General features: G+C 35.8%; 2 protein-coding genes across 2 annotated transcripts in view; one reads left to right on the forward strand and one right to left on the reverse strand.

Moving 5' to 3' along the window:
* The first annotated feature begins 315 nt into the window (after nucleotides 1-315).
* Pldn (Pallidin) lies at nucleotides 316-1,438 on the forward strand. The gene is made up of 4 exons (XM_066292757.1): nucleotides 316-538; nucleotides 595-714; nucleotides 779-953; nucleotides 1,010-1,438. Exons 1-4 carry the CDS (start codon nucleotides 498-500, stop codon nucleotides 1,124-1,126), a joined length of 453 nt encoding a protein of 150 aa, XP_066148854.1. The 5' UTR covers nucleotides 316-497; the 3' UTR covers nucleotides 1,127-1,438.
* A 624-nt stretch (nucleotides 1,439-2,062) lies between these two features.
* Nucleotides 2,063-26,649, reverse strand: part of Pli (E3 ubiquitin-protein ligase pellino) — a 38,846-nt gene continuing 14,259 nt past the window's right edge. Inside the window, exons 2-9 of the mRNA XM_066292744.1 lie at nucleotides 24,118-24,210; nucleotides 6,286-6,517; nucleotides 5,728-5,922; nucleotides 4,820-5,011; nucleotides 4,659-4,757; nucleotides 4,390-4,602; nucleotides 3,539-3,654; nucleotides 2,063-3,258 (exon numbers count right to left, since the gene is read on the reverse strand). Of these exons, the coding sequence (XP_066148841.1) occupies nucleotides 3,132-3,258; nucleotides 3,539-3,654; nucleotides 4,390-4,602; nucleotides 4,659-4,757; nucleotides 4,820-5,011; nucleotides 5,728-5,922; nucleotides 6,286-6,517; nucleotides 24,118-24,210 (1,267 nt within the window). The 3' untranslated portion in view covers nucleotides 2,063-3,131. The remainder of the gene's footprint in view (nucleotides 3,259-3,538; nucleotides 3,655-4,389; nucleotides 4,603-4,658; nucleotides 4,758-4,819; nucleotides 5,012-5,727; nucleotides 5,923-6,285; nucleotides 6,518-24,117; nucleotides 24,211-26,649) is intronic.

A 26,649-nucleotide genomic window follows, 5' to 3' on the forward strand; every position in this document is an offset into this window, starting at 1 on the left:
TATTTATCACTAAATATTACTGTTTACCTTTACTCTTGTGAGTGTTTTTATACTGCAATTATATTTAGTGCGGTAACCTATATTTATTTTAATAATTTAAACCATTCATAACAAAAAGAAATCTAACAGAATCGTAAGCAGATATTCCCATATATTTCAGCATCTCAAAAAATCCAAAAAGAAACACTTAATGTTGGCAACCTCAATAATTTTAATATGTAAAATTCTTAATAAAACCGCTATTACAAACCCTTGAAGTAGTGACTTAACGTGACGTCACAGGTTATCAAACATGACAGCAATTATAATTAATCAACAGCACAAACTTCTAACCTAAAACGTGCTTTCCCAGTTTAAAATTAAAAACTTTTTTATTTAAAATTAAACCGTAATAAAAGTCTACTTACTCACATATTGTTCCTCTACTAAACACTTACTTTAATTTCTCATCAAAAAGACCTACTGCGAAACTCCTATTCTCAGAAAAACAGCTCAAAATGGAAGCTCCCATAGATCCTCAAAACCCTTCCTCATCAAGGTAAATACCCCACAGTTAAACCAATCCCATTCTCATTAATTATAACTAAACCACAGATCCAACTCTGAGACACTAGGTAACATCTATTTGCAGTCTGCCCAAATATTTGGAGTAGGCCTAGTAAACCTTTTAGAACCACCTTTGAAGGACAGCAAAAGTCGACTTACAGAACTCCAGTAAGAATATCACTTCTCCATATTACACCAATAAATTAAATTAAATTAAATTAAATTATTAAAGGGCGAAACAGCAAGAACTTGTTGAAAGACTTCATCATGAAAATTTGAGCATATCAGAGGTGCAGTATTCACCAGAATTGCAAGCTTTATTTGTGAAAATAAAATTCTACCATGGGAAGCTACAAGGTATTAAGAAAGATATGAAAGGGGTGCGAGAGAGATGTCAGAGGCTAAAGGTATGTTCCTTTATCAAAAAATCAAAACTTAAAAATTAATATTTTTGAGGGTTTAGAAGAGAGCCTTAAGACTACAAGAGATCAAACAATGGAAGCCCCAAGAGGAGGTGATTGTAAGCAAAGCAAGTAATGTTATTTCAGTTAAACCTCAAAGTTCTAGTAGTAACGTTTAGTTGTTTTTTTTTTTTTGAGAAGTTGTGGCTGTGAAATTTATGCCTTAGTGAACGATGTGAGTAAAGAGCTTATTTGTGGTTTAATAATTACATTTACTTGGTGTAAGAAAAAAGTTACCTGACTTATTTGTTGGCAATAAAATATTAAAAGCTTTTTTCCTGAGCTAAATATATGTAATTATTTTTCTTTATATATTTGTGCCTGTTTGGTAGCTGCCAGTTCATTTGAAGAATGTTTTCAGTTATCATTCTGCTGTTGACGTTGTTGAAAATATGTAATTTTTGTGTAAAATTAAACCATTTTCAATTTAATTTAAGAATTTCATTAGCTATCTACCCCTTGTTTGATTTCATATCTATGTTGTTATACTATAAAATAGTAATTGAATCCTAGTTGACTTTATTTAAGGCACTTAAAAACGCTATGAGTGTCTACAAGAATTTGATCGTAAATTGACCTATACAAAACGAACATAGATAAGTTTTCTCAAGATCTACCAACCTAAACACATGTCATACATAAAAGACCCTAGTATGGAAAATGAACATAAGACCAATAGCTTCGGTTTTGCTTCTGCAGGTAAGACAACCAAATCTGGATAATCAGAAGCGATTAGAAACATGCAGAGTTAGGATTGATAAACTCGGTAAAACTATTTTTTAAATTTTAATTTAAGAAATATTCACATATGAAATGGCCAGGAAATCATAACAAACATAATTTTTTATTCAGAAGATCACAGACTGTTAACTCCACGTAATTTTCTTGTCGAAAACCTTGTTTTTGTTTTAATTAGTCACTTTACAGTATAACAACTGTGTATTGACTGTTTTTTTTACCATAAAAATAGTCGTATTTTCAAAGACCAACTCGAGGTGCTTAACTGGACTTGGGATATTTGCCATAGGACAGGTAAATTGGGTCAACAGTAAAACTGAATTCTTACAATTTATTAGTGAATATCCAGGCACAGAGAAATTCTTTTTTTTTGTGAATATAACCATTAAAAATACCTTAAGCTTTACTCGAGCTATACCAACTAGCGGTTCAATCTTATACTACATATTTACAATGGTATTACAATAATAATTATTATTAATCGGTTTAAATACAGAAATAAGTCGAAAAATTGTTCACGTAAAAAACATCCTCGATGACAAATAAACAAGGCGATCCCAATTGATTACGCGGTCCCCATTTCATAACTTAAATTGGGTAATAGAACCTTTATTAATGCACTCTTTGAATACTATCACTCTTCTTTATACAGGGCATAAAAATGATAAAATTGAGCAAATCAGGCAAATTTTGCAATAAAATCTCTGGACACCTCTCAAATAATACAATTTTAATTCACCCTGTATATTTGAAGAGTTTCCACACCCTCACAAACAATACCATGAAGCCTATTAATACCTTACCCATCAGAGCGATACAAAGTTAAACCTAACCAGTCTTAACGATTTACACAAATGCACAGTTCAAGGTGTCGCTGCAATTGCTCAAAGAGGCGAAATAGCCTCCCTTTTTGAGGGTGATTTTTAAAGATTGTATGGGTTCCTTTCGAGCAACATTTATGATTACAAAATGCTGCGAAAAGAATCCTTTTCAGTAGACAGTTTGATACAAATGTGGGAAAATATCTTCCGATAGTCACGCGGCATTTCCCTACACTTTTTGCTGTTGCAATGAAGTCCGCATTTTCTTCTTTTTCGACGACCAATACAAACCTTAAATTAGGTCCTATGTTACAGGTTGTAGAACGCGCATAAATAAAGCTTTGGTACGCTAAAATACTATGTGAAACACCCCTCCCCCTTAACCCCTCCCTCACCAATCACAACATCCAATAAACTTCAAACAAAGACAGAGACTTTTGCCTGAAAATAACCAAAATATCCGGTCTTTGTTAGATATGAAATACTTTCTCGCGCACAATCTCTTTTTCTCGGTATCTAAAATATTATTTATTGGGGAGATAGTAACGTTGATGTCCGACGTGAATTAGTCGACGTTGTCCTGGAAAATGAGCCGGACGTAGCCGGGCGAGCCGGACAGCGGCGACGCACAAAACGGACACACGGCTCGGAAGCCGTTAGTGCCGTGAGGTACGCCTACGTTCGCCCAATATCTAAAAATAGGAAAAGATTTCACTAAAGAATTTTAACTTATAGAGAAAATTAACATATTTACGACTCATTTTTTAGACACAGAGACACATTTTAAAGGTTTTGAATAATATAAAAATACCTGTCTTAGTCAGATCCGAAGATCTATTTAGGTTGACATATGCATTAAACTCAGTGTTGTCGAAATCTGGTAAAGTCATGTTTAATCAGATTAAATTAAAAATTTTAATATTCCTATAGTGTGCCTTGCGTATGAAATTTTTTCGCAAAACTTCTACTCACTTGACAGTTTTCTCACTGGCCATATGCCCGCACGGATTGAACCCGAACGTTGGCAACCCCGAGTCCACATAAAAAGACGGTTCCAAGCCCATGCACAGTTTCACTACCGGACCTAACTGAAAATCCAAAATAAATCATTGGAGATTTTTTAGCTCCTCCTACATATAGCAGCCATGAAACAGCAACAGCAGCTCTATTAACAAATTTCTCAAGAAAATTTCTTTTTTTAAATAAATAAATAAATTTAAACTGCAAATGTTTATCATATATTTGTCTTTACAAAATATTGGTACGAACTTTTAATCGAAGTATTTAAGGATCGAGCCTCAACAAGGCCAAACATAGTTTTTTATGAAAAATAATTATGTCAATGCAGCTCTCCCACATCATTTTTTTCAGTTTGATCAGACAAATTTTAGTTTGATATTGCTGTTAGTCCTCTAATATCTCGTTACAGTTTAGATGACGTTATTGCTTTCATTCTTTCTTCGCTATTTTATTATCTTGATTTAGACATGAGTTTTGGTGAATGTGGGTTTTGGTTTTTTCGCAACACTAGCAAAGTAAAGAACCAACGAAAATGTGAAATAATAAGAAAACGTTGAGATAGAGCGGAAACAACGAACAATGCGACAAAAACTGTTTCAAACTGTAGAAAAGCGACCAAAATAACCTGAAGCAAGCTATCAAGAAAATCTAATCGAAACATTGATAAAATCACGGAGACACAAAGAAAATATCCTTTTTTTCTTGTGTGGTAGAGAGCGTTTTCACAGTTCTAATACGCAAATGGCAGTTGCTTTTCCACTTCACGTGGCCATTTTATAGTTATGACCATAATAGACACATACCTCAAGGCAAATAGGACACTTTCGTTCGCCAGAATCCTCTTGACCCCAGTCGTGCAAACCCTGCACGTGGCCACAGTTTAGGTAAACGTAGGGCTGCTGCTGGTTGTCGTTCGACGACATACGGCGCGGTATTACCAGCGTGTTCAATCCGACCGGGCACTGCGGCCTGCCCGCATTTATCTCGTCTATCACCTTTTCCAAGTCGTGTTTGCTCTGAAAAAACACATGTCAACTGGTACCATTTCGATGGAAAAATCCTTTGCACTCACTGGTGTTTTTTCCAGGCCTTCAGCAGATCGCCACAGCAACGTCGCCCCGCACAAATCGATGAGAGAACCGTCTTGGAGGATGTTGTTTTCATCATCTATCTGTATAGACAAATAAATTGGAACATTTTATGCTGAGGAGGGGAGAGGAGGGGGTGACTCACCACTTGACCTCTTTGCTGGGCAGATCTGGACTCTCTCCGGGTAAAAACGCCCCCGCCGACCGAAGTTTCCATCCACCGGCCGCATTTTGCTTCGCCGCCGCAGAATATTCCTCGGGGGTGCATTATGAGTACCCCGTTCGTTGTCTGGCCGTCGATGTCTCGGCCATTTTCTTGCCACTTGCAAGCCTTTTCCTTGAGAACAAAACGACTTTCAAGAAAGTGTTTACAATTTTCTAGAGTTTATTGAAGGTAAACAGTAAGAATTTCAGAACTTAAGAGGCACTAAATGTTGCAACAAATAATTTTTTGTTGTCTGAGAATTTTTTGGTTTCCTAGACCACACAAACTTTCTCACGAATTAATTATTCCTCATCAAATCTCCTTCACAGGAATATTCGAAAGTTACTGCTATTTAATACTCTTTTTAACTGTTGTAATTTTCGGTATTCTAATGACGCTAGCACCGTCTCTGCCATGCAGTTTTCTGTACAATTTTAAAATACCGTCTAAAGAGATTTTTTTTGTTTTTTCGGATATTTGTTTATACTTTGAAACGTCCGTTTAAGGCATTAAAAAGGGCGAAATTATTTAGTTCTTAAAAGAACCGTTTTCGGTAGTACAAGACCGCTTTTTACTTTTTTTATGCACTTAAAACAACCGAAATTACATGGTGTATCTCTCTTTTACGGACCCTTATTATTTAGCCGAAATATATTATCCCAAAATACCTCTCTTTGAGCCGGTGAACACGAAAAAAACCTTCGGTCCGCCGGACTGCCGCAGGTCTTAAAAAACTAGACCTCCGATAAAAATTCGCCAGCCTTGAAACCTGTTTTCAAGGCACTCCAAGAAGATAATCTCCCTGAAGTTGCGTTGTACTTTATCAGACAAAAATATGGTTCTATTACCCCTAAAAATATATTCCTGGAGGAATCGAAGCCGGCGGCATATATCCGGGCCACTTTTGGGTTGTTACGCTCGCACAGAATCCTACAAGCGAACCGGGAAATGGTACTTTGGCTCACTTTCAGGTCCCCGGATTTGTCGCCTGGTATTGTGTCCATTACAACGAAGTCTATGGGAGATTCGGACGATCTCCCAATCTGGAATAATCATAGAAATCAGCTACAGATTTTATTTTATTGAAATTCGAAGAAAAATCTCCAAGATGGCTGAAAGGCGATTGACAATTATGACACAACAGAGCCATTTTGAAATCTTTTTTTTTTTTTTTAATAAGATGGCTGAAAAAACAGTTAATACGACAGCTATTTTGTTTATGTATTTTCTAAATATTCTACAAGATGGAAGCGATGTTTCTTTATATAAAAATTAATTTTCTTTTATAGCGCAACCCTCCCATCTGTACTTAAATTTGCCCACACAAACACTTTGATTAATAAAAATTTTCGAAGATGACAGCGCTGACTGTTCAGAAGGAAAGCTAAATCATCTCGCGTACTCACCTGAAACATGTCCGTTTCTTCGTCATTGGTGTACTCGACGATGACGGCATGATTGCGACTCAACGTGTAAGAAATGGAGTGCTGGGTGGTGTCCAGGATGGCCTGGGAGGAGTGGGGTGTCTTGACCATGTAGTGTCTTGACCGTTTCACCCCCGTGGCCACCGGCCGCTTGAGCAATACGAACTTGCTGCGCTTACGCCCGCGGTCCCCCTGGTGCAGAGACCCATTGTACCTAAAACGGACATAAGTCAGTGGGGTCCGCGTGGGAGCTAATTATTATTACTATGACGATTGCGTGGGCCTATGAAGAAACTTTTAAATAGTGAAGCTTAATTAAGCAGCTGCTGGTTGAATTATGATTGTGCCTTATTTAGGCGTGTGGGGACCGATATATGTAGTTAGTCAGGGCACGTCTCATACCGACATTGGATGGTTTCCCTTTTAGCCGAAGCGATTAGTGAGGAAATCCACGTGTCCTCAGTATAGCTATTTATCTAGTTGTAAGGTTTCCTTGGCGTCTTGGCAAACTGGCTTATAAAATGCATTTCTCAGAATTTGCCAAGGATTTTTTTGCTCGTAAACGCCTCTTGCAAAATTCATGCACATTTCAGCATTACTAATATTCTCCAAAGTTCCATTCTCATATCTGAAACTCCCGAATCTCGTCGTCGCACTCAGGACACCGTCGTAGGTCTTCGGGATATTTCAAATTTTAATAACGAAAATAAATGTTTCGGATTTATGTGTTCATTAGATTACAATTATGGTAATTATACCGTAAACGGTTTTTGCTCCGATAGTTCTGATTTTTTAATATGTTATTCTAAAGGTAATTTTGAACAACTTTTCTAAAGGGACAAGGGCGCTCAAATGCCTCTTTCACACTTTTTTTTAGGTTGAACATTTTTCCAAATCCAACTGTCTTACGGGATCGTGGAGCGAATAGGGGTGCTAGGTGGGGTAAGGTAAGGTAAGATAAAGTAAGGAAATTTATTTCGTTTAGTTCAGGCTAGTTCAGATTAGTTCAGGTTAGTTCGGATCACCTCAGTAAAGGAAATTTATTTCATTTAGTTTCAATTCTTATCAGGCAATATGTTTTTCATTTACTTATTTTGATCAGAATTTATATTTTTTTTCAATTGTGATTGCAATTGAAATAAAATTGTAAAATTTTTGTGTATCTTTCTTGCGCAGAGGCCACGCTAGTATTTTAGTCAATTAAGTGAAGTGCCTTTCGGGATTCATGGAGTGAATTGGAGTGCTGAGTGAGGTAATTATCAACAACGTTTCAGATCTTTAAAGCAACAACAAAATATTACATACCCATAGTGAAGCGGTTTACCTCACCCAGCACCCCTATTCGCTCCACGATCCCGTAAGACAGTTGGATTTGGAAAAATGTTCAACCTAAAAAAAAGTGTGAAAGAGGCATTTGAGCGCCCTTGTCCCTTTAGAAAAGTTGTTCAAAATTACCTTTAGAATAACAAATTAAAAAATCAGAACGATCGGAGCGAAAACCGTTTACGGTACTGTTACCACAATTATTATGGGAACGGTACAGAAGGGGACAAGGACGGAAGCATAGAGAGTAGCTCTTACGACCGGACGCCCCGAAGGAATGTCTACCAGGCGATACCGGGGCCATGAGAAGAGAGGGGGTGGTTTTAGTGGGTAGGCGGGCATAGGCTCGAATCCCACACTACCCGACCCGGAGCGGCCGGGGTCTTTTTGAAGATTTCCACCTCCTCGGGCACAAAAAAAAAACACAATTATTACGCAACTCTGAAGAGCCTCATAAATGGTAAACAGAAGATGGTGGGAAAAGGTAACTTATTATAATCAAAAATTATAATAAACCGAGTGTTTGGTTTACCCTGTTTGCGAACAAACTTATAACATTAGAAATCAAAATTAATTATATAAATTAATAATAGGATTTTTATTCGTTTAAAAGAGGAGAGGTATATTTTTTTTACCCGTTCTCAAATGTGAAACGTCGATATCTCGGGAACACGTGGGGCAATAAGAATAACTCAAATCTATCGCCTCGATGCGGTCTACGACCCTACGCAAATCGCTTTAGGAAATGTCCTTTACTTCTACAATTTAATAATTTTTCTATAAACGTCGCATGCTAACAAAAATTACGAATTCTGGATAATTTTATGAGAGAAAAGATGCCACTACAGGATTGCGACAACCTGCTAATGGCTTTTGTTCCTAAGAGAATTAAATTTATAAGATCATAAATATTTCATTCAGTTCTCTAAGTTGTTAAGTTTTAAACACACTAAGAGAGAATGTTAAGGTTGACAGTGGCTTTATTTTAATTTTATTCATATGTATGTTAATTATGGACCCGACGTATTTAATACCGTATGAAATTCTAAATTAGTATTCTTCTCGAAAAACCTCAGATTAGAGTTCTTTTCGCAATAAGAAATACAGCTAAATCCCTCATTGTGGACACTCCTCCCTCAACCGGACAACTTCCTTGAAATTGCAAGGTTTAAACCATTTTTCTATGTAAAAGAGTCTCCCATGAGCGGAAAACTCTATAGGACGGAAACGGACATTAAAGTTTCCCAGCAATAACAACAAACCTCCAACAAGCGGACGTGAAACTCTGAAGTTCGGCCAATAGTAAAATACATATTATGTTAGTTGCGTTATTTACCGCTAAAATGAACGTCGGGACTTCCCCTTTATTTGGTCCGTGGTAAACACGACTTTAGCTTCTATTATGTAGTGTCGCAAGAAGCAAATCGCATCATGGCACTTCCCGAAGAAAGGTTAACGACTTTAAAAGGAAAAAAGGAAATTATAAATACTGTTCAAAATGAGAATTTACCTGTACGAAAATTAGCAGAGAAGTTAATAATAATAACCTGGTTGTGAAAAAAAAATTGTTTATTATTTTAAGGTTTAAAATAGGAAAATTTCAGGCAGGAGAAACTTTACGAGAAAAAGAGAAATTTCGTTAAATGTGACAATCTGGTGATGGTTTAGCGCAAAAATTTAACAGATTAAAAAATGTTTTACGGAAAATTGATAAATAATGTTTGAATTGGTTCTCTCGAAAGAGAAGCCAGAACGTTTCAGTATCAGGACCACTGCTAAAAGCTAAAGCTAAAAAACTAGCCTGCAGGTTAAAATACGAACAATTCACTGCTTCTAATGGTTGGCTAGAAAAATAAAGAAGAACGAACAATGTAAGTTTTAAATCATGAACTTGAAAGCACATAAATTATGTTTCTTATGTTTGCGTCTGGTGCGACTCTCGAATAACACACTCACAAAACGTTGCTATTGTATTGTTAAATGAAATCGCCTAATCGGATGTACCAAAAAAAAAAAAAAAACAATCTAAATATTGCCGTTACAATTTCAAGTGAGTGATGGCCAGAAAGAGAGTTAGAGTTTGGGAGTGCAAGCTCACAAGGACGAGAGCACCAAAATAACAACAACAAAACAACGGTCGATTGGTGATAATGGTGAATTGTCGAGGTTCCAAATTCTTAAATTCTAGAGGTGAGAGTTTAACGCCCATTGGTGTACCCACCTTACAAATTAGTTAGCGGTATCCAATATGCATATCGTTTTAAGGCGCAACGCGTGGATTGCGATATTGAGCTTTTGTCCGAACTTCAGCTCTAAAGCAATTGTATCCCAATGAAAGTTCCGACAAAGAATATTGCTGGAAATTTCCAACATAAAACATCCCGCACCCAAGGATGATGGGTGCGAACACTCGGTCCTTGTCGGGTAAACACTTACAAATGGCGATTTACATAGTCGTATCATACAGTAACTCACGTAATAAATTACAGTTATGGACACAAGTATGGAATATTTTAAATCCATCATAGTTTTATATCAAAATAGATGACTCAAAAAATAAACAAATTATACAAAAACCCAAGTATATACACTAATGGACAAAACTAAGGAAACTTTTCAAATATATAAAAATAAATTTAATTTCACCCTGTACATCATTTCTGTGTATCTTATTTACTTCTGAGGAAATATTTATTTAATACGTACCATATACATTTTTTTAATTCTCAGTGATAAGAATAATTTTTCATTATTTGTTTATTTATTGGGACAAATCTAAAGAAACTTTTTGGCAAAATGCATTATCAGTTGAATTCTATTTTGCAAAATATATTCATATTCACCACAGTGTTTGAGTGCTACAGTGTTTGCTATGATATTTTGAGAATGCCTACTGGAAGGTATTTATCTCAAGATTTACAATCAAAAATTATTGGAGCTTTTCAAAATGGAACAAAGCAAGCTGATATTGCAAAACATTTTTCTATTTATAAATAAAAAAAAAAAAAGTAGATACAAGACTCGAGGAAAAGGTGATTATTTGTAGACGTGGTGGTGGTAGGCCAAGAAAAACCAACAAAAATCTAGACAGACGGATAAAACGTATAGCAATGAAACAACCGAATTTGTCTGCAAAAGGAATTTTAAACGAATTGGGTGTAGACAATCTAAGTTATAAGACTGTACAAAGGCGATGTAATGAAGTTGGCATAGTAAGCAGACGACCAGCTAAAACCCCCTTTATTTCTTCAAAAAACAGAAAGGCCCGACTAGCATTTGCACAGAAGTATTTACATTGTGATCAGACATTTTAGAAAAAAGTTTTATGTAGCGATGAGACAAAAGTCAATTTATTTGGATCTGATGGGATTTCATGGATAAGGCGACCAGTGGGCAAAAGATATGACCCAAAGTATACACTACCTACCATAAAGCATGGTGGAGGTTCAGTTCTTCTCTGGGGAAGTTTTTCGGGTTTTAAAATGGGTCCAATTTATTTTATTGATGAAAGAATGGACAGATTTCTTTATCTAGACATTCTTAAAAATACAATGAAACCATTTTGTGACGAAAATCTGCCCGTTTCTTGGATATTCCAGCATGACAACGACCCGAAACACAAAGCGGCAATAGTTACTTCCTGGCTTAAAGAAGCAAAGATTGCTGTTTTGGACTGGCCAGCGCGAAGTCCGGATCTGAATCCAATTGAAAACTTATGGAGTCAATTAAAAGTTCAAGTTAGGAAAAAAAATATCTCAAATAAAGCAGATTTAAAGCAAGCCATTCAAGAAGCATGGAGGGACATGGATATGTTGAAAATCAACACCCTTCTTGAATCAATGCCAAAAAGATGCGCAGAAGTCATCGCAAATAAGGGACATTCTACCCATTATTAATTTATTTTGTTTTTTTATTGTGATATGTTCAAATATTTGTTGTTTTTGAAATAGTTTCTTTAGTTTTGTCCAACCTATTTTTGCTTTTTTTTTGTTCCTTCCTTCTTGGAGATATTCAACACATTATTATGTTAAACACTTTTGTTATTTGTTAATTAAATACTTTTATAAAAATATATGATTTGTTTCAAAGGTACTAAAAATATATGTGCATATTGAAAAGTTTCCTTAGTTTTGTCCATTAGTGTATGTGTACTGAGTGATATAGAAAAGAGAACACTCTATAAAAATTTCTTTATTTAAATAATTTTTGGCATGGATGTTTCTTACGCTAAAACAAACACTTCATCAAAAAAATCAACAAATTTAATAGTTAAACGCAAAAAGTATAAATAATAATTTGTCGGTCCTCCGCGGTGTCTTATACCTTCCCGTGCACGTCGAGGCACGTATCTAATGAAGTGATTGATGTCCTCTTGAGAGATTTCATTGCAGGCTAACTGGACGGCATGACATAACGCCGCTAGGGGTTGTGGGGGATGAGTTAAATTATGCAACCTTCTACCTACAATATCCCATACATGTTCGATCGGTGAGATGTCTGGAGATCGCGGTGGTCAAAGCAACAAATCGACTGCGTTTTGTTGGAAAAATTCTATAGTCGCTCTAGCCACACGTGGTCGTGCATTGTCTTGCCGGTAAACTGGATTAAACAGAATTTCCAGATAAGGCACGAAATGAGCTTCCAAAACTTCTTGGATATATCGTTGAGCTGTCAGAGTCCCTCTAATGAAAAGTAAAGGTGACCTACTGTCATATGCAATAGCACCCTAAACCATTACCCCAACAGTCTGATTTATATGCCTCTGTATCGTAAGCGGAGAATTCCGTCTTTCACCCCGCCTCCTTCTTACTCGTACTCCACTATCATGTTTACCCAAACAGAATCTAGATTCGTCAGTAAACACGATGTTATCACTTTCCAGATTCCAATGTATCCGTTCTCTGCACCACTGCAGTCAATTTTGATGATGATTTAAGGTGAGGGTAACACAAAATGAGGAGAGGAAATCAGTCCAAAATTTCTTATCCGGCGATAAATGGTTCGAATCCCAATGGGCCTTTCATACTCAGCATTCCACTGATCTGCCAGTGTCTTCGACAAGACGAACCCATCTCTTAAGGTCATAATTCGAAGGCGGCAATCTTGGCATTCTGTAGTTCTTCAGGATCGTCCAGCACCTCTCATTCTGCCTGTTTGCTCTTCTTGGAACCATGCCTGATTGCATCTCACTATAGTGTTTACGCTATGGTTCAATCTAGTGGCGATTTGCCTAAATGACCGACCAGCCTCTCGTGGACCCACCATTTAACCTCTCTCAAACTCGCTCAATTGATGAAAATTTCGCTGTATTCTGCGTCTAGGTATATTTGATTAATTTAAAAGCACTTTTTAAACACGCTGTACACTAATAAATGATATTTTGCAGTCATATTGTTGACATTTTATTGCAATTTTTAGAGTAAAAAAAGTATGAAATTCCTGATAACTTGTAAATACATTGATAAATATGGCTGAAAATTGAACCCTTTTTTCTGTTCCCATATACAAACATGCAAGCCAAAAATTATTTGAATAAAACTATTTTTACAGTGTGTTCACTTTTCTATGCCACCCATTATATTTCATAATATTATAAACAAAAAATAGGTACAAATTAAAAAAAAAATTTAATAATAAATTATGCTGGACAAAAGAATGGAATACTTCGTAAAATCCATTTCAACCAATACAAAACTTTAAATAAAATAATATTTTGCGGCATGTCCTTTCGAATTGATAACAGCCTCATATCGACGGTGTATAGAATCGCTTGAATTTTCAAAAAAGGAAATAGGAATCTTCACCCGCTCTTCCTCCAGGACTTTCCCCAAGTCATCCCGATTGGACACACATTCTTGTCTTGAATTTTTCGTTGTAAGTACTCCCAGAGATGCTCAATCGGATTGAAATCCGGCGACTGAGGCGGCCACTGTAACACTGGGGTGTTATTATCATTCGGCCAATTTTTTTCCGATCGGCACGAATGTTTAGAGTCGGTATCCTGCTGGAAATTCGAAAGTAAAGTCAAATCTCCATCAGAAAATGACAACATATGGTTCTCAAGGATGGCTTTGTATTGAAACCGATCCATAATTTCTTGAATTTCGACCAATGGTCAAACGCTCGATCGAGAAAAACATCTCCATACTACTATGCTGCCACCACCATGCTTCACTGTTGGTTTTTGATAGTTCGGGGTCAAATCTAGTCCCCACAAGTCGACGAATATAATTTTTCCCATAAGAATAAAAAATATTAACTTTGGGTTCATCACTGAAAAGAAGAATGCGCCACTTTGAAGGTGACCAACACAAATGTTCCTTAACAAATTTAGTTCTGGCTTTTCTGCTCTTCTTAAAAATTAAGGACTTCTTCACTGCGATCCTTCCTACTAATCCCATTTCGCACAACCGACGACGTACAGTGCGATCGCTTATATTGATGTCACTATTGTTAGTGACTTCTTGGTTTACAATTCTGGAGGCCTTGCCAAGATCTACAGATGATACTTTTTTAATCCGTTCGTGGGTAGCGGCATTCGCTTTTCTCGAACGTCCAGGTTTTAGACCATATTTTACATTGTCACAAGTTGCAAATTTTCTTAAAGTTTTGAAGATGGCCCCTTGGCCGATTTTTAACGTCTTTACAACGTCTTTTTGGTTGTAGCCGTCACGTGATATTTGGACTATTGAATTTCGAAAAGCTTCCAGAAAATTCCTTTTCTTTGGCACATTTCGTAAAAATGCACAACACAATCGGACTGACTAATTGATAATGACCCTATATACAACAACACTACGTAGTATACCATACTTTTGTCCAACAAAAAATTGTTGTTAACAATAACTTTTGTCGTCGAAGAAGCTGTTGTACCTCTCCAGGACACTGTTGTAACTTGGTGGTATCTGCTTCCGCAGCTGGTTCAATTTTAGTTTACACTGAAGGACCATTCTCATTTTTTTCTTTTTTAAATTGAGAAAAACTGGATTTAAGCACTCGTGTTTGGTTGTTTTAATGCTTTATTGTGTCACTAGTGGTTCCATGCAATACACGTTGTAGGAGACGGTACTTAGTTAATGGTTTAAAAATAACGAAAAATTGGTGGTTCCAAGAACAACTAGTTTTGTAGGGTTGCGAGAGGTAGTAATTGAGTCCCTTGAATCATGAACCTACACCCTGCTTGTATATGCACTGTTAACGATGATGGTACACCGTCCGTGCCCTGAGCGATGCGCAGGTTGGTTGCAGATAATTCTTCTGAGAAAGCACTGGTGGGACTGAACTTTTCTTCCCTTTTCTCGTTCCCCTTTGTCGCCAGATCTCGGTCACCCCTGCAGGAGGGGGTTGAACCGTGGTCCAACAAAGTGATTGGAAAATTCCATCGTCGGTCAGTCCAATTTATGTCCTTCCATTTATTTCAGGGACCATAAATTTGGGTTACATGGGAATCGGGAACCAGCTCTTTGTTGGTCTCTAATTTACGGTTACCATATGTAGTTCTTGCAACCCCCGATGTTGGACCTTGGACAATGGCCGATGTGCGTCCGATATTGTACGAGTTTAAGACTTCTCGGGAAATTCCAGATACTTTTATTACCTAGTAGTAAATTGTACGCCACTACCCTTTGAATTTTGATATCATTGAATCAAATTATTAATTTTGTTACCTTTTCTTAAATCTTATTTTTCGAAGAAAACATGTACATTTAGGTATAGGAAGGTGTAACGATTTTTGATTAGTCATATGCTTATCTCTTATTTCGAGTAATAAAATATGGGGTGTTCTATTTAAATTAAGCAAGTTACTTCCTTTCAAAAATAATGCAATTTTCATGTTATTTTTTGGACGCACTGTATGAGATATTTCAATTTTAATAACTCTGGCATAAAATACGTCTCATATCTAAGGTTTGGTATGAATTTCGATTTACTCCAGTTTAAACTTCCTTCAAAACAAAGTTTTTAAAATTGCATGATTTCTTAAAAAAAACTTAATTATTTCGAAATTTTTAAGATTTAGGACAAGTAAACGTTAATGAAACATACATTTATTTTTCTCAAGAAATCTAAAACGATATTAATATATGGGGTGTCCTATTTAAAAAAACATAACTTTGATATTTTTCACTTATTTAGAACACCCTGTATAAAACGAAAATAATTTTAGAATATACCCATAATTGAGTTCAATATAACGCAAAAAAAATAAATTCAAAATATTAAATTGTTTAGCCGTAATCTTCCGAGACCGCACTAAACGACCACCCTGTATATATATATAAATATACTCGAAACTTTTGTATATATTTTACACATACAGCTTGGATTAATGTTTCCCAAACTACTATCAATAACTGTTTTTCTGAAGTTGGATTTTAGAAAAAAGAAGGTTCTTTGCCTGTCTCTGGAGAAGAATACCAACAAGTGAATTACTTCCCTTTGTCACTTTTGGCGAGTCTCATAATTGCAAAAAAGTCTGTAGGACTGTAATTAGAAGGAGCAATTTCTGTAGAACAACCATGCGATATTAATTACGAAGTTTCAGAAGAGCGTGAGTACGGTATGTAAGAAAATGATGAGGAAAAAGTTATAATCACTGAAATTTCTTCAATAAAATCTTATGGTAAAGGCCTGAAAGTGATTTAAGACTTAAAAATAATTGCAGAGAAAGATTTTATGGCATTTCAAAATTTTAAATTTGTGAAACCCCATATGCGAAGTTGTTTACTCGAGGAAAAACTAAAAAAAGGTGAAACAAGCAAAGATGTCAGATTTTTTTAATTCTAAGTAACCTGTTATTTATTGAATAGGAATTTATTTTAATTTAGTTTTTTAAAGCCATAAAAACATGCGGTATAAATTTTGATTTTCATTTTCCCCGTCCCCATAAGCGGACACATTTCACAAGCGAATAAAAAGCTGGAACCAACTGTGTCACCTTATAAAGGTTTCAATGTATATTTTTTTGCATAATGAAACTGCTACCTTGAATTCGCAACTTTCCCCTATTTTACTAAATCTGGAAACATCGCATATTACTTCCAATCGCGCATCGATCCAACACCTATCAGCTGTACCTTAACAAAGGGCAGGTCGTACCGATACCACTTCGAAGATGATTCACTTGAATGTTAGCGCGGCGACGGACAAGACGTTTGTCAAAGGTGCTGCAGTAATAATTAAGAAAATCAGATTTTCTTTTGTTTTAAAAATTCGTATGGTACTCCGTTAGTACATCCACGACTTAGTGAGCGAAAGTGGGCTGCATTTAACTAGTATTTTGTGAGTGAAAATAGATATTGATGACATCATCCTGACTCACACTTTTGGTGCTCGGGGGTGAGTTCTGATTGTTGTTTCTTGTGGTCTACAGTTATTTTTGTCAGGTCAATGGGAACATTTAAGCCTAATTAAAATTTCAGTTGAAAATCGAAATGATTTGCAATTTGGTCCCGCTGGAAGGTTTTAGGGCCATTTTTGGACGTGAACGAAGAATGATATCGCATCTTGAACTGTTTCGAAGCTTTTTGAAACTTTCTTCTCTAACTACCAATGGTTTTTTGTGTTTCAGGTTTCCACTGTGTACGCCTCTGCTTCAAGCCGAAATTAATTTGCAACTCTAATGGTTTTGAAGATTTTTCCTAAAGAATTAAAACGAATATTTCTTCTGTTTCAGGTTTCCACTGGGTACGCCTCTGCTTCAAGTCGAAATTGATTCGGAACTCTCATTGTTTTGAAGGTTTTTCCTAAAGAATTAACACGAATTTTTCTTCTGTTTCAGGTTACCACTGTGTGCGACTTGTCTGCGAGTCGAAATTATGTCGAAACTCTAACTGTTTTGAAGATATTTTCAGGAATTAATATTGAATTGTTTTTTTTTTGCGTCACAGTATTCCGAACCATCGAACTATCGCGAATATTGAAATACAATTTACAGAAATTGCGAGTTTCGATCCAAATAATGTTAATCGAGGACACTAACCTACAGTTAGGACTGTAGAGGTCGAAGAGACAGGAGTTTTAAACAGAATTTATCCTAAATCGAGCTGCAGGCGCTTGGGTTTAGCATTGACGGTTTCCAAAAATACCATTAATAACATTTTTGCAAGAACATTTACTCCGTCCATATTATGTGCAAAACATGCAAATTATTTTGGATATGGATCCAGAAAGTTGGCTGACGTTTTGCCATTTCATCGAAATAAGAAAATTTCATTACGAGTTTATGCAAATGTACACAACGAAAATGTGTATAACGGTGAAAATCCTTTTGCAATGAGGGACAAACATTTCCAACACGAATTAACGTTTGGACAGGTATAATTGACAATTTTATTTTTGGACCAGTTGTAATGACAATTTGGTTAAATGGGGGATAACCATTTACTCATCTCACAATATGCTTTACCCGATTTATTGGAATATCTTCCTTTACAACTTCGTGACGAAATGTGGTTTGTAAATGGCGAAGAGCCATCCCACTTTAATGTGAACGTTCATAGGTGTTTAAATGAAACTTATCCGAACTGATGGATCAAAAGAGGCAACGCTGCACCCCGAAATTGGCCAGCAGGATCACCCGATTTGACGTCTTTAGACTTTTTCCTGTAGAGAACTTTTAAATTAAAACGAAAGGCGCAGTTGAGGTACTGCAAAAAATTTTCAACACTAGATTATTTTAAATATACAGTACCGGACATAAATTAAGCAACTTTTGAAAAGCGTTTTAAATTTTACTATAAAATCATAAAGATCTAAAATTAAACAATATTTTTATTATTTACTAACGATACATGTAAATAGTACAAAAAATGATGAAAATTCTTAAAGGTTCCACAGTTTTTTTTCATAATTCATCCTGACATGAAATAAGCAACATTTATAATTTTCAAGTTTTCCTGCTAATGTTAACAAAAAACATTATTTAAATTAATATTTTGTGGAATATCCTTTGTATTGTTACTTCACGACACCTGACTGACACAGAATTCACTAAATTTTCAATTATATTTTCTTCAGTATTATTCCAGAGATTCTGAATATGATCAAACAGTTTCGCTTGTTATAAAACTTGCGATTCTCAATACGCTTTTTTAAGTCGCCCCACGTACGCTCAATCGGATTAAGATCCGGTAACTCAGCAGGCCCGTTCATAACAGTTATTTTTTCATCCGCGAGCCACTTTTTCACACTCTTAGTGTGTTTTGGGTCGTTATCTTCTTGGAAAACGAACCCGAGTGGCACATGTTTTTTTTTTGCATAAGGAAGCATAACTTCTTTAAGAATATTTTTGTAACTCCCAGCAGTCATTGTTTCTTTTATCAAAAATAGAGAGTCCATAGCTCTGCGAGACAAACGTTTCCAAACCAATATTGATCCTGCTTTATGATTTAATGTTTCTAGAGTATATTTTGAATCAAATCTATCTTTAACTAGCCTTCTTACCTACTGAAGACCGTCATAATTTAACACGGTCGTTTCGGTTTCATTATTAAATAATACATGCGCTGTGTTCCTGTTGACCAGTCGAGATGCTCTCTGGCAAACTCAAGTCGTACTTTTCTATTTTTCTCTGAAATTAAAAGCTTTTTGGCAAGACGACGTCCAAATAAACCCTTTTCACACAATATTCGCTGAATTTTTCGTATGGACGCAGTTTCTAGCTTCTAGATCATTTTTTTATTATCGACTACAATTGACGTTTTTCGCGGTCTTTTTATAGTAAGACATCTACAAATTCAAATGTTCAGCAATCACTTCTTTGTTGTAATCCTTGTTTGTGTTTGTCAATTATTAATTTTCTTAAATCATTTAACACACTTCTTCGTTGCCGCATGTTTACACAGTTTAACATTAACAAAAAAAGATAAAAATAAGAGAAACATTCGGTATATTGATAGATAGAAAAAATGTGATGCTTTAAAATTCCAAAAATTTGGATTCATCCGTCCATAAAATCCTGCGAAGAACTCTTCCATCTTCAATATCGGCATGTAAGATAAACCGACAAAAATTTGTTCTTCGGATTGGGTCTCCTACCTCAAGTGCTTGCACCGAGGAATGTTACCGACCGATATTGTGTCCTGCCAGATCTCCGGATCTTACCCCAGTTGACTATTATATCTGGGGACGAATGAAAGAACTGGTGTACAATGAGGAAATTCATGATCGAGACCATCTCATTCAAAGAACTAATGAGGCAGCAAAATTAATGAAGGCTGAAATGAGGCTAGGAGTAACCACCACAGAGATGAGACGCAGATGTCGATGTTGTATCAGAAATGATGGTTCCCATTTTGAAAATAATAATTAGTTATTAAGTTTTTATTCAATTTGTTAAATTGCCCCACGCATTTTTTTCTGCATTTTTTTTCTTTTTTAATTAAATACCTTATGGAGCATTAATGGAGCCTTTCAAAAACACCAAAGAGTGACGATTTTCGCGCAAAATGACGAAACTTTGATATTTTTGACGAATTTAAAAAGCTGCAACTCCCTTATTTGTTGTTCGATTTTGATCAAATTTTCAGGATATATGAACAAAAATCCCCTCTACAAGAATGTTCAAACCACATTGAAAAATTTCCACCGCACGAGAAGTTTTCAAAACGGAGTTTTTTTTAAACGCTGGAAAGCACTCTAAAAGTTAAATTTTCAAAAGTTGCTCAATTACGCAAATTGAGTTTCGATTTGAATTTTCATTATACAAAATTTGAACAAAATCAGTCAAAAGTTACGGTTTACAGAATTTTTTTTCGGCTGTACGGATACTTTTTTGAGTGACTGTATACTTACATGAAAATGCAATAAAATGAAAATGGTTTAAAATTGATATTTCTTTCAAGTCACAGCCGATTGTGATGTTTGTTTAAAGTGAAAAAGTTGTTAGTTTTTGATAAAACGGTATGCTGTAGCAAGAGACCACGTCACTGCAATCACATAGAAAAAGTGCCTTGAGAATGTTTTTGTTTTACTTCAATATTGCCCTAAACAAAAAAGTTATGAGGAATTTTGAAAATGGCTGAAATTTCAAAAACGCCCTCTAGCGCTGTGGATTGTAAACATAGAAATACGGTTTTTCGCCATTAAAATTCTTTGAAAAATCGAACGCATCACATGTATATTAGTTTTTCTCTCTCTTACTAGGAAACGGGATTTTTTTGTCGAAACACCCCAGCTCCGAACACCCGGTACAGTCATTCCTGTGATATTTTGTATATTAATGTCATCGATTTATTATTCTTCCTGGAATGTCCACTTTCTACGCCTCAGATTGTCTCATGCAAACCCATAAACGTACTGCTTATTCGTGGGTGGTATTTATCAATTTATCGAAATCATGTTCATGAACCGCAACAGAGTGGAATTTAGCCATATTTCAGCACTGTTTGCTAAATTTGAGTATTAATAAGCGATTGTTGTTTTTGTTTGTTTGTCGCAACTGACCTTAACAAAAATTTCGTGATTGCATGATGTTTGCACGATTGCGGAACAAATTGCAGTGGAAATCTTTATTGTATAACAAAAAGATTTTTAAAAAAAGTTATGCAGAGAGAACAATTAATTGAAATCTCTTCTGAGACATGAACTTTAGGAAAGACTCGTGAAAGCTTCGATAATGCTTCAGGTCAGACGTTGCATAATAACATTAAATCATGATAAAATATTTTCTTCTGAGCCTGCTCAACTTTAAATTCTGGCTCCCTTGTTGCGGCTAATACAGAGTGGTCCATTTATAACCGTCTACTTGAAATATTTTGAATGGAATTTTTTTTTTCTTCAGAAAACCCTGAGATACGTTAATTTTACTTTTAAGAGGCATATTTTTACATTATAAATTCGTAGGTGTAGTCACCCTCTTAATCGGGATTCCAATCCCTTCAAGAATTTTAAATGGCACGGGGGGTCAAGTGACACATCAAATCAAAGATATTTCAATTACCCTAACATGGATGCCGAATTTTTTTTGCTCCGCTTATAACTATTGTAAAAAAAAACGCTTTAAAACATCGGTGAAACAAAATAGATTATTATTTTTTCAATAATGTTTTATTTAATTAACTGTTCAAATTGCGACCCATTTACTACCGCACAATAATAAAGTCTTTACTCAATCTCTTTCCGAACATTTCGTAGCATTTCAGAAGTTATTTCACCAAATGCTATCACTATTAGCTGGTGAAGATCTTCTAAAGAGCTAGATTTCGTTTATATAAACATCAGTTTCTAAATGACCCCATAAAAAAATCTAATTGTGTTAAATCAGGCGATCTTGGGGGCCATTCAATGAAACCTCTCCTACTAATCCACTGTTCGGGAAAACGATGCTTCAAAAAGTTACCTGATCTAACCTGAACGAGTAGCACTAGTTCCTGTGCTACTAGCTCATAGTAGTAGTGCTAGTATAGTACACTTTTTGCATAGTGTGACGGAGTGCCATCCACTGCAAAAAATACATAATTTTCGGAATTTGATCGTTGTTTTCAAGGATATCCACAATGTGAAGGTAGACGAAAACTTAAATCAAATTGAGGTAAGATGCACCCGTCAAGTTATCAGGTAGAACAAGGGTCCTACAATGCGATTTTTCAAAATCCCAGCCCATACGTTCAATTTCTCTAGGGTCTGTGAATGATGTTCTCTCATAATTCTAAGATTCACATCAATACAAAATCTGCAATTATGTTTGTCGACGAAAGCATTCAGAAAGAATGTACATTCGTCAGAAAAGCATGCAGAATGTAAAAAATTTGGATTGATCGAAATGCCTTCACTCATCACTTCACAAAATTGCACACGGCGACCTGGATCATCTTCGTTGAGTTTATAACCGAGATGCATCTTATAGGGCTGGAAATCATGCTTTTTTAAGATCCTCTGAATACTATTACATGGAATACCTGATGTTATTTCTAATTCTCGGGTGCTTCAAATGAACTTTTCCTCATTTACATGATACAGTTTAGTATGTCCCAATATTGTAATCTGTACAGCCTCGTTGAAAACGGTGTGTCGCCTTTCGTGTTTTTGTCAGCTACGGATTCAGTCTCCACGAATGTAGATATTAAATTCATCACATAGGGATGGCTCAAATTCTTACCGGGATGCCTTTCATTAAAAGTTCTTGTAGTTTCCGGGGCTATTTCATTGTTTATGAAATAGACGGTGACAACTTTAATCCTCTCTGCAGTGGTGCACACAATGGTGCTTTGAATCGTCGGATGAATCGACAAATTTCGCGGTACGATTCTAATCAATGCAAAATCGGAACAAAACTACCCGTACAATGCTTACAAAACCCATTAAAATACATACAAATAAACATAATTTTTTGTAGTATTGGTGAGTTTATTATTATTAAGATTATATCGTTTTTTTCGATTCTTTTCACTGATGTTGTAAAACGGCTTTTTACAACATTTAAAGGTGAGGCAAAAAAATTTCAGCATGTTTGTAGAGTTGAAATACCTTCGATTTGATGTGCCACTAGATCCCCCGTGCCATTTAAGATTTTGAAGGGGTCGGCACCCCGTTTAGGTGGACGACTCTACACCTACGAATTTAAGATCTAAAAATGTCTCCCTTAAAAGTAAAATTAGAGCATCTCAAGGTTTTCCGAAAAAAAAAAAAATGGTTTCAAGATATTTTAAATGAGCCACCCTGTATGATAGCTTGAACTCCGCTTACGAGTTCAAACTGTCGTACTCCTTCAACTGAAGTTAAGTATCCTGTCTGAATCTTCGACCGGCTTTTTTCATTCAAATTCTAATTCGCCTTTCCCCTCAATGACAGCTTTATTCAGTCCAAACTTGATGATTAAACGAGATTTTTTAGTTATCGGAGAGAAATTTTGAATGATTCGGAAGCTCCTAAATATTCAACTGTAAAATTGACGCTTCACTAATTCTCATAGTTGATTCTTCCACTGCGATTTCAGGTTTTTTTTTTTATTTACTCAAACTGCTGGATGATTGTATAAAATAATAAATGGCAACTAAATAACATTCACATTCACGGTAATTAGCGCCATTTCTCGTTTTTTTATTAATTACAAAATCGAGGAAGATTAATAAAAAAAAATAGTTTTCCCTCATTCACTTTCCTCTATAAATTTTGCGTTTCTCCATATAAATATACATATATTCATAATTCTCTAGCGTAGCATAGATTTTTTTCAAACTATGTACATAATTTAAACATATTTTTTTAATGAGTTTCTCTGAGAGAGCCTCCTCTGCATGAACAACCTACATCAAATCTCACTCTAACAATTATAATGCAGATGAACAGTTTTGTATTTGTATTAATAAACGCGCGTTGAGCGGTATCGGGTCGTACCGTACTGGTACTACTGACCTTGTTTTTCCCAATTATGTGAAATTCCCTAAATGCAAATAAATTTTATGGTCCGCACATTAATACATCTATCAGGCGCGGGCCTCATTAGGAGCTTTTGGGTTAGAAAATCGACTATTTTGCTGTGATATTTACCCTAAAATCACTAGTTCTCCGTAAGTGACCGGTTGTCTGGGTTTGTCGTCATGTTGGGTCTCTTCAATGATGGGCGCCTCCGTGCCATCGGACCTGAAAAAAAGAACTTTAATTATGTCGGAATGTCACCTCTAGAAACGCATTTTTTCTTTAGTTAGAATCGAGGTTATCTGGCAACATGGCCGAGGCCCGAATAAACCGGAAAAATTACAAATGTTTGTAACAAAAATGTGTGTTTTCCACAATCTTATCGCTGGTCTTAAACAGAAATGAGATGGGCTCGGTTATTACAACATTTAGCACACACACGATAAGCGCTAATCTTCGTCGATAATGGGCTTTAGGTGAAAATAATAAAACTGAGATTATCGAGGTTAATTACTGATTAATATAACGTTTGGGCGGAAATGCAGACGACCTTAATTTCCTTTAATTGGGATGACTATACAAGAAGCAAAATTCAGGCTTTAAACAAGGAAATGTTTGTGCAATTCAGTGAGAGTCATTTCAATAGTTGCTAATGTTTTAGTTAGCATATTCTGAAACTCAACGTCAAATAGACTTAGGGCCCTCTTGCCAAATGCAATCCATCGGATAATGACTTGTGCCGCCACTGTAAATCTTAATAGAAGCTGGTTTTTATTAACTACTACTCCTTAATTACGTCATAAATTCTAGTAGCGTGAGCAATTGCAATCATACGTCACAGAATTTTTTTGTCAAAAAAATTGAAGTTTTACGGTATACCCCCTAACGAGAATGATTTGTTCCGCCAATGTAAGTGTCCTTCTTTTTCAGAATTTAAAATGCCTCATGGGTACTCATTTTAGCCTCATCACTTCCAGTGGAGTAGACACTTTTAAAATTTACAGATATGTTTTGGTTAAAAAAATATTCAATTTTCGCAAGAACACATCAGAAGACCGTGGCAAAAGTAATTTGCGGCATCACTGCAAATCTCAAAGAACTTGTCCTTAGTACCTAGAATGCACCCATAGACGGTCTGCTTTAACTCCCAGTGACGTCGACATAATCAATGTACGGAATATTTTTTGATTCAAAAAATTCGAAATAATCAAATTTTTTACAGAACATCAATGATTTGTGCCTCCACTGCAAACCTCTATGGGGTTCAAAATCGAGTAAAAATCATTCGTGCTTGAACTTTATGATGCTGATGCGAAAAATAGTCATGTTGACCTTCATGTGACGTCTCAAAATCCTCCAAAATGGTACCGAAAACTTGAAAGAAACTCTACTAGGCGACGTTCACTGTTGCGTTATCACAGCCATGGGGAGATGATGAACTCGCCTCTTCAAAAAAATGTGAAGGTACCTTTAATGTTTTATGATGGGTGAGGATGAATGGGTCGGTACCACTTGAACTAAAATTTTAGTTTCTACTCAAACCGCACAATTAAATATGAGTTAAAGCAACGGATGTCGCTTACAAATTTAAGTACTTTCGACAATGCTTCCTGATGTTATGTAAGGAAACTTGCGCAGTGCTGTTTAGTAACGGTTTAAGATTTAATACTAAAAAGAGACAATTGCGGGATTTTTGCAGTTAAACAGTAAATTAATTACTTATGTTTTTCGCTGAATCGAGAATCGGCTTTGGTCGCCGAAAAGATTTGTGGTCAAGAACTATGCATGTATTGAAAAATTAGTGGTACAGTTCAATTTTTTTTTTAATTCCTAAAAACTAAAAAACAGAATTGGACGTCCATGATTTTTTACCGGATGCAAACCGTAAGCGTCTCCATCGTCCACAAAAATGATGAAATTGGAGAATTTGAAGTCAGAAGCGTACTAAACATGTATGCCGAAATATCATCCGAATAAAGCCTAAAAAGTTAATTTTTCTAAAATTCCCGATAGAACAAAAAATTAAATAATAAAGTAAGTAATTTTCTACAAATACACACCTACAATAAAAAAAAACCTTGAGGTAATTTAAACTGGGGACGCACCCGAAAAAAAAACTGTATTTCTTGTTTGTTAAAACCTTTTTAATCACAAATACATACAGAACCAGCTTAATCACAACCTTCCTCCTCCTCCCTACTGAAGGACTCGCCGTACTAGTACTGGGCACCTCTTCATAGTGCGAAGAGATTTCTAAAGTGGCATTGTGCCTCACTAGAGTGCGGAAAGTGACCCTCGTGGGTGCCTTTACCCAGGATTTCACCACACCCTTCTTCATCACTAAAACTGCACTGTTGGGACTTGGTAATGTTCTGCTGACCACAAGTTACCGCACTATAATGATGAGATTGTCCAGGTCAAAGTGAGTGGTGCTCGCTAAAGACTTGTCAAAACTTATCTCAAAACTTACGAGTCTTTACATGCAAACTTGAGTAAACGGTTGAGAAACGTAAGAATGGTTAAGACTTGCAGGATTGTGAACGAGTATCTTCCTATTTGTAATCAGGTGAGTGACTTATTAATAGTAGAATAATAATGAAGGATCATGGATAAATGAAGTTTCGAGGGCCTGAAGTTCCAGCATTGAACACTTCTTTCGGTTCA

The sequence above is a fragment of the Euwallacea fornicatus genome, chromosome 2 (genome assembly GCF_040115645.1).
Source record: "Euwallacea fornicatus isolate EFF26 chromosome 2, ASM4011564v1, whole genome shotgun sequence".
Taxonomy (NCBI): Eukaryota; Metazoa; Arthropoda; class Insecta; order Coleoptera; family Curculionidae; genus Euwallacea; species Euwallacea fornicatus.